The 8,699-nt window shown below is 40.7% G+C and overlaps 1 protein-coding gene across 1 annotated transcript; it reads left to right on the forward strand.

Annotated features, from left to right (window-relative positions):
• Nucleotides 1-1,103: 1,103 nt before the first annotated feature.
• Nucleotides 1,104-8,309, forward strand: LOC129633927 (uncharacterized). Its single transcript, XM_055555892.1, has 4 exons — nt 1,104-1,279; nt 1,345-1,984; nt 2,289-2,472; nt 7,948-8,309. The coding sequence occupies exons 1-3, from the start codon at nt 1,104-1,106 to the stop codon at nt 2,358-2,360; spliced, it is 888 nt and encodes a 295-aa protein (XP_055411867.1). The 3' UTR covers nt 2,361-2,472; nt 7,948-8,309.
• Nucleotides 8,310-8,699: the final 390 nt, after the last annotated feature.

Raw genomic sequence — 8,699 nt, forward strand, 5'->3', positions numbered from 1 at the left:
TCCATGCCAAGAGAGTAGCTGCAAAGGTCTATTGGTCTCATCCTGTTTATTCTCTTTTGGGTACACATTTCAAAAACAGATCCTTTCCACTAGGCTCTCGTTTTGCAGTTATGGTTTCACCGACAGTAGCGGGCTTGTATTAAAGTGCAATCCAATGCATCAGTCCAGTTTTGAAAAGAAGACAATGGACATGAAAAATAAAGTGACAGTCTTATCAATGAAATCCTCATTGGCAGCTGGAGGACAGGGAAGGAGGTGGCTTCAAAACAGGGTAGCGGGAGGAGAGCAATACTCTAGGTGAGTTTTTTGGGAAGATGCTAAGTAAAATGCTGTTCAGAAATTGGGATTAATCGAGCAGTTTAAATACAAATCTGCCGGAAATCGTGCTCTGAGAGAATGAAAATGAAGAAATTTATGCATATTCTAATTTTCCCTCTTTGGCTGCTATTTTGGAGGAAGAGACTTCTTTTGCTGATGGTGGGACTTTTTTGTTCTGCACAGGAAATGTGTAAATGAACAAAAATGTGTGTGTGTTTTTCCCTTTCCATCTCTCTCCTCCATCCCTCCTCCCGCTTTCAACAATCAGAAGTGGTTAGGGTCCTACAGACCCCAGGGTTTCTCTCCATTCCCAAGATGAGAGGGAGCAGGCAGTGCAGGAAGGGGAGTTAGGGCTCCTATTGGTCACTAACATTGGGAAATTGACCTAGAGTTTCCATCCCATCTTTGGACATTCAGAGAGAGCAGAGTGCGGAAGTGTCATACATTTAATGTGATGAAAAATCATCTCGAAAGCTATTTCCTCTCACAACTGAATTCTCAGTTTACGCCTAGGGTGGGGGTGGGGGTGTCTTAAAAGTGGTAAGCGACGTTGCGCGATCCACTGACCATCACTACTGAGTCCAAACACTTTTCCTTTTGTGCCTTTGGGAACACACAGGGCCGGTGCATTTTAATCATATTAAGACCAGTAAGAAACTCTCCAGCTCTCCTATTCTGATGTACGTCGCCCAGTACTGAGAACGAGTGAAGTGGAGCGCACAGGTCCTTTTGTGTTCTGTGAAATATGTCAGGGACTGCCGAGACGGTCCAATGAAGTGTGTGGGATGAAGGTAGGGGCGGGGGCGACTCGTTCCGTGGGGAGAGGGCGCTCCGACGAGGGAAGAGAGAGGTTGAGAGGGTGGAAGAGAGAGGCGCTCCCTGGCTTCTCGCTCCGCATATGCAGGCCAGGCCGAGAGCTTCAATTAATTCGGGATCGGAGAAGACAGAGACAAGACTCCGAGTTTCTACTGTTTCTAGATGCCCGGATAAAAACACTGGAGCCAACTTTCATTCTTAACAATTTAGTTTCAAAAAGGCTCCTCGGTGCCCCCTCTGCCTCCTCCTCCGGTCGCAAAGCACTGCGCGAGCCCCGGGCGTCCGCCGAGGCCGGAGTCGGTATTCTCTGCCCGGTCCTCCAGCGGCTCCGCCGTCTCGGCCGCGGCCTTGGAAAAGGCGGCCAGAACAAAGCCCACGCTACGAGCCCCTGCCTCAGATACATTTTCAGCGGCCGCGTCGGAGCCTCGGACCCCCAGAGGGCCAGCTTTCTAGCATCCGGCCCGCCGTGACCCCGCCCCGTCGCCCACTCATCTTTCTCCCTCAGGAAGAGAGCACCGAGCGGCCGACGCGGAGCAGGATTTCACCCCAACCCCGCCCGCGAGACTGGGGTCCCGGGCGTCCGTTCTCCTCCGAGTACCGGTGTGGGGGAGGAGGGATCGCAGATTTGCCCAGGAGAAGATGGGAGAAGAACGCGGATCCTCGCTGCAGACCTCCCGTCAAGGTTACCGCCACCTCTAGGAACCTCTTCGGAAAAGCTCCAAAATGCCTATTTTGCAGAAAGCCTGCTATGGTGCGATGGGGCCTGGTGCTCAGAGAACTCTCAAGAGGCCTCGATGTCTTGGTGCTTGAGTCAAGCCCTGCCCAGGCCCATTTCTCCCGCGCATCCCAGGTCCTGCACTTCCGGTCCCCCCGGCGGGGGAGGAGGGGTACCCTGACTCTCCCCTCCCCAGCACTTCCGGCCCGTGGGCTTCTGCGGTCCCGCCCAATCACTCTGCTGAAGAATATTTTTGAGAGCTGTTTTATATAACTTTTCCGTGGCCGGTGGGAACTTTATCTGTTCCATTCATTTCTTTTTGACTTTAATTTCTACGCCTCCTTAAACTTGGGAGGGGGGCGGGCGGAGTAGAGGAGGGCCAGAGGTTTAAAGAAAAAGCTCATTGAAGAAAAATCTTTCTCTTTTTTTGTCTTTTCAGGTCTTTCCCCTTTTCAGGTCTTTCCCCTTTCCGAATTCCCCACACCAGTTCACACCAGCAACTGAGATTTAGGCCTGTTTTCCTGAAGGGCCTCAGCCAGTCCCTGCACTTAGTAGGCATGCAATAAACCTTGAAAGCCCAAATGAATGATGCTGCTTCCCTAGGCACATGGTACTTAGGGGTGGTAGGTATTCTCAGAAATCAGCTGACGTTTCATTTCCGTTATTTTATTGAATTCGGTTGAAAGGTTGATAATTTTTTTTTGTATGGGCATTTTGATGTTTTTTAGGGACTCCTCAAAACAGTGGGGGGAAATCTCTTATTAGAGTTATTGAAAGTGTCTTCTTGAACTTTTTCATATGTATGAGGTAAAATGCTGTGATTTTTTAGAATTTGGGGGTTTATCAGCCCTTTTGTGACTTTTCCTTTACATTTTGCATTATTTTTAAAGTTTTACCTTCTGTGGTAAGAGGTCAAGGCCTTATGAAGTTAATCTCTTGTAGACAATTTGAGGCAAAAACTAAGATTTCTCTTTTGCTTTCCTGCTATGTTACCGTTTAATCATTGTCAAACTTGATCACTTCTGCATCATTCTACTGTGTCTTTTGCATCATTCAGCTGTTCTCATTCTTTATGATAGCATTTGTTTTTAAATGCTGTAAGAACTTTATGTAACCAGGAGAGAAATTTTCGTAGTTGTGATTCACTCAGTCAACACATGTTAAATGCATATTTTCCCGCACACCAGTTGTGTAACCTATAGATTAGTCCTTAGGGCATTTACTGTCCCACTTTCATTGACTGTAAAATAGTGAAAATATATAACCAAAAAGCTAATAACCATGAAAGTAATTTGAAAGGTTATAATTGCTAATCAAATTTAAAGTGTATTTATTAGCATCATTATTCAGAGGCATCAGAGGGATACAAATAAGACCTGTTCTTATCCTCTGGGAACTTACAATCTAGTTGGGCATAAATAATGTGAATATAAATTAATAGAAACAGCTACTAAGCAATGTTCAGTGTCTGGCATATTGAAAACATTCAGTAAACAATTGCCTCACAAATTAATTTGCAGTCGTGTCATTCTTTTAACCGAAATATGATACTGATAAGAAATACAGGAAGGATTAATTAGGAAAACTTTCATGGAGAAAATGAATCTGTCCTTTATGTAGCACATAGGAAGATTGAAAATGCAAGCTGTTTGTGTTCAAGGGGGTAAAGGTAGTGTAAATGGAGAATGAGAAAGATATTTGATGAGATGGAGTTTTGGGGGTAATTTGTAGGAAACCTTGCAGATCATGCAGAGGAGTTTGTATTTGATAGTAGAGGTGATGGTGACCTGTGGTGGCCCTGTAAGCAGAGGATGGCATGATTAAAATTGAGATCTATGTTTAAAATGATTCTAGCCAGCAACTGAGCATAGTGAAAATTGAGGGAGAAAGAGTATGAAAAAAGATTCTGGTTGCAGTTCTAGAATGGTATATTTCTATAGCGTGACTGTAGACAGAGTCATCATTAGCCCTTTCTTCTCAGTTTTTATACAGTGGAAATTACATCAAAATAATAAAATCAGTAAGGAGTCTTGAATAGGATAAGAGCCACAGACCACTGGAATATGTGTTACTCCTTTTTTCTTCATTGTTGGTGGTGATAGGGGATGTTAGATGTTGACTGATGGTTACTAATCTCAGGATATCTTCATCACCAGTTACAGCTCAAGAAACCTTTCTCGTTTCGCATATTTACCCATGATCCAGTTTCAGTGGTTCTCAACTGCGTGTGATTTTGACACACCTCCACCAACCCATGTGGGCACTTTTGGCAATGTCTGGAGACATTTTTAGTTGTAACAACTTTGGGGCACTATTGGTATTTAGTAAGTAGAAGCCAAGGATAGATATCACTAAATATCTTACAATTCAGAGGAGAGACCCCCGATAACAATGAATTACCTAGTCTCCAAAAGCAATTGTACTGAGGTTGAGAAACCTTCAGTGGGAATGAAGCATGAACTCTTAACTCTGGAAAGCTACCCAAGCAGTTCCAGAACCTAACTTCTATTATAGTAACAACTTTGATGGAAGAAATGTTTTGTTTAGTGAGTCAAATGTACCTCTGAAAATGGCAGTGTCTCTTCTTAGCCCTGAAGTCTTAGAAATAGGAAAATCAGAAGGGTACCTGCTTAGATTTTCTACTTTTTATAAAATGGAGTTAGAAATATTCCTTGAGGATTTGTCATCTCCATGTTATTTATTAAATTAATAAAATGTGCCTTTGGAGTTGCTTAGCAACTTAATGGAAAGCTTGCTTTTTAGAAGTTCATTTGTTTGTTTAAAACTAGGGTAGGTTGCATATTATTAGCTACATTACATAAATCAACAAAGAAATGTACACTGAAAATGGAATAAGATGTTTCAACACATTTTCTGCTCTCCGTGTCTGGCAATTAAAACATTCTAATTGTCTGGTAGAATTGCATCAAATATTCGACAAACATTATTTACGTATGAAATTTCTAATATTGAGAATGTAAGAGAACCAAAGGGGAAAAATTCAGCAGATTTGTCATAAAGTATGTGTTTATCTTAACCTTTCTTCTTCAAATATCTTATCTACTAAGTACTTTTATCAGGCACTAATTATACTCTTTCTGAAAAGAATTTCTCCAACACCCTTCAGTGCCTGCACCCTTTAATCATATCTCATTACATCTACCTAATCCATATCTTTTTCACATTGCCAGGGCTCATTAACAGTTTTAAAAGCTAATCTTAATCTTGGACACTGTTATTCCTTGTAATTGAGATGAAAATAATGCCAATAATATTTTATTTCTAAAATGTAATGAATCATTAAAAATTTGTTCTGAAGTCATTTCTTCTTTAAATATTAATGAGAAATTAACTTTCAAACGTGCATTAAACTAGCAGGAACAGTGAGATGTGTCTGAAAACCCTGAAGCACCTTTTCGAAGGAGAAGTTATTTTTATAAGCTGTTTTAACAGTGGATCATCAGTCACTTTGAAGGGAAGTGATCCTTGATTAACAGTTGGCTGATACTGTGCTTCCACAGATGTGTGGCAGTAATACAGGTGCTCCCTATGAAACAGGACAGGTAGTTCACGGTATCTGAGCTTTCTTTTTCTGACTGAAAAATGTTAAAGCGTAAAGCCTTCATCTTTGTGTATTACCCCATTAAATTGTTGTAGACAAGACAAACCAAATGTCCCACTCAAATAATGAACAGTAGGCACCATGTTTCCCATGACTTTAAAGAAAACATTGTAAGTGTAGCCAGTACTTTATTCCTTTTGATTTTCCATTTTCCGAAAAGAAAATGGATCAAATGTGCTATTACATGACCAAAGTAGAGCCTCATGATGATGACTTTTTAGGACTTGAAAGTGAAATCCTGCCTCTTAGAATATAACTACTTAGGACTAACATGTTACTTGGATGGAAGATTCCTCCACTACTATAACTGAAATTGTTCCTTTTTTTCTTTTTTTTTTAATTTTATTTTTTAACTTTATAATATTGTATTGGTTTTGCCATATATCAACATGAATCCGCCACAGGTATACATATGTTCCCCATCCTAAACCCTCCTCCCTCCTCCCTCCCCTTACCATCGCTCTGGGTCATCCCAGTGCACCAGCCCCAAGCATCCAGTATTGTGCATCAAACCTGGACTGGTGACTCATTTCATATATGATATTATATATGTTTCAGTGCCATTCTCCCAAATCATCCCACCCTTGCCCTCTCCCACAGAGTCCAAAAGACTGTTCTATACATCAGTGTCTCTTTTGCTGTCTTGTATACAGGGTTATTGTTACCATCTTTCTAAATTCCATATATATGCATTAGTATACTGTATTGGTGTTTTTCTTTCTGGCTTACTTCACTCTGTATAATAGGCTCCAGTTTCATCCACCTCATTAGAACTGATTCAAATGTATTCTTTTTAATGGCTGAGTAATACTCCATTGTGTATATGTACCACAGCTTTCTTATCCATTCATCTGCTGATTGTTTCTTGAAAGTAATCTCTAAGTCTTAGGACAAGTTTAATGGTTTGTTATTTATTTATGCATGTACTATCTAGCTATAGTGCTTTTAAAAAACCACAAGACAAAAGTCATTTGTCCAAAAAAAAACAATTTTTGGACTAGTACCTCAAGTACTGATTCAGTGGTAGTGAAGATGTAATAAAACTTTAATTCTGCTCTGATTTTTTTCCCATTTATTAATTTTACCAGATAGTACAGTTGTTGTTGTTGTTGTTTAGTCATTAAGTCATGTAGCCCTCCAGGCTGCTCTGTCCCTGGGATTTCCCAGGCAACAGTACAAGAGTTTGTTTCCATTCCCCTCTCCAGGGGATCTTCCTGACCCAGGGATTGAACCTTCATCTACTGCATTGGCAGGCAGATTCTTTACCACTGAGCCACCTGGGAAGCTCATATAGTACAGTAGTTATCTTTTATTTCAGTTGTTTAAGTAGATATTTCTTTAGTTTTTTCCTTTGGAATGTATTATTCTCCTTACAGAATTCTGTGATTCTGATTTCTCTCCATTTATATGGTTCAGCTTATTATTACCTATGCTGCTGGTGCTGCTAAGTCGCTTCAGTCATGTCCAACTCTGTGTGACCCCATAGATGGCAGCCCACCAGGCTCCCCTGTCCCTGGGATTCTCCAGGCAAGAACACTGGAGTGGGTTTCCATTTCCTTCTCCAATGCATGAATGCGAAAAGTGAAAGTGAAGTCGCTCAGTCCTATCCAACTCTTAGCGACCCCATGGACTGCAGCCTACCAGGCTCCTCCGTCCATGGGATTCTCCAGGCAAGAGTACTGGAGTGGGGTGCTATTGCCTTCTCCATTTAGGAAACTGTTATTAAGCAGAACCAAGTGATAGCTAGTTAGTTTCTTTTGCTGTGTTTTATCTTTTGCAGTGGTTAAGAATTGAACTAAGATAATTAGATTTTTAGAATCTGTAGCATAATGTTTTTAAGATTACTCTTTTAACATTTTTTTCTTTTAAATTATTTTAATTTCCTTACTCATCAGTTTTGAGGAGGGTAACTTTGCACATGTTCAGTTAAACACAACATGTTTTCCTGTGTTCTTTTTTGCTTTACTGAAATAGCTCGAATATTCAGATCTTATCAAATTTTTACAGTGACACCATAGACAATGCTTACTTTAATAGAATTTCCCTCCCTTCATTATGAATTAGTTCTACTAATAAAAATACAATTTAGTATGTAATATACTATAACATCATAATTAAAAATTGCAAATATAGTTTAAAATTGTTTGGGGGCTTCTCTGGGGGCTCAGTAGTGAAGAGTCTACCTTCCAATGCAGGAGACGCAGGTTCGATCCCTGGGTTGGGAAGATCCCCTGGAGAAGGAAATGACAACCCACTCCAGTATTCTTGCCTACAGAATCCCATGGACAGAGGAGCCTGGCGGGCTGCAGTCCATGGGGTTGCAAAAGAGTTAGACACCACATAGTGACTAAACAACAACTGTGTTTGTTTTTGTAAATTAATTTTTATCTTTGTCTATTTCTCTTATTATTAAGAAGTTTTACCTTTTTTGTACTGATTATCTATTTTCTTGTCCTTTTCATGTTGTTATTTTCAGAGATTTCTCACATAGGTCAGTGCGATGAAGCTTGATGGCAACAGTTGTTCACTTTGAATCAAAGAAGAACTGTTGATTGGTGTATCAGCCAGAAGTTTCCAAATATGTGTCCTCCAATTCAAAGAGAAGAAGCTGGATGCAAGCACACATACTCACGGGGACTCTCTGCACATGATGCATCTCCAGAGAAAGTTGCTTCAACATTCTTTTTTGTTTTTGGAACACTTCTTACAATATACCCTAACTACTGGATAGCATCCTAAGTTCATCCAGATTTGTCCCAGGTCTGAATTCTTGGTCTTCCTGCCACCCTCTAATTCCACAGATAAAGAAGAAATAATAATAAAGGAATAAAAATTGTTTGTTTCTGTCTGACTGAATCATTCCAGTCTTGAAGCACCCTGGTGGGTTAATTAGCCCTATTATTATATTTACTATCTCCCACACACTTGTGTGTGGAAAAGTGCTCCTCGTGGCACTTTTCTAGGTGGATAAGAGAACATTACAACTATGGCACTGGACTTTGCTCTTGAAATAGATGGTACTTTGGCCTAAAGCTCGAAGGAGCTTAGTTTTTCATTGATTAGGCTGTAAATGGCCTAGGATCATCTATCCCTGCTGTATGCCAACTGTGATTTCAAATATTCTTAGTGTGGGCTTTGGTACCATTAGGAAGAGAAACATAGTATCTCTTGTAGGAAGAATTTGGAGAGGTTTATCCCAGCAATCAAGATGGTTAAGATGATTAACTA

Source organism: Bubalus kerabau, chromosome 19 (assembly GCF_029407905.1).
Source record: "Bubalus kerabau isolate K-KA32 ecotype Philippines breed swamp buffalo chromosome 19, PCC_UOA_SB_1v2, whole genome shotgun sequence".
Taxonomy (NCBI): Eukaryota; Metazoa; Chordata; class Mammalia; order Artiodactyla; family Bovidae; genus Bubalus; species Bubalus kerabau.

What these genes read in the sequence shown, in the direction of transcription:
- LOC129633927 (XM_055555892.1), top strand. Translation starts at nt 1,104, where the DNA reads ATGAAGGTAGGGGCGGGGGCGACTCGTTCCGTGGGGAGAGGGCGCTCC. An exon ending in AGACAGAGACAAGACTCCGA is followed by an intron (nt 1,280 to 1,344) that starts GTTTCTACTGTT and finishes TTAACAATTTAG; the next exon opens with TTTCAAAAAGGCTCCTCGGT. An exon ending in ATTTCTCCCGCGCATCCCAG is followed by an intron (nt 1,985 to 2,288) that starts GTCCTGCACTTC and finishes TTGTCTTTTCAG; the next exon opens with GTCTTTCCCCTTTTCAGGTC.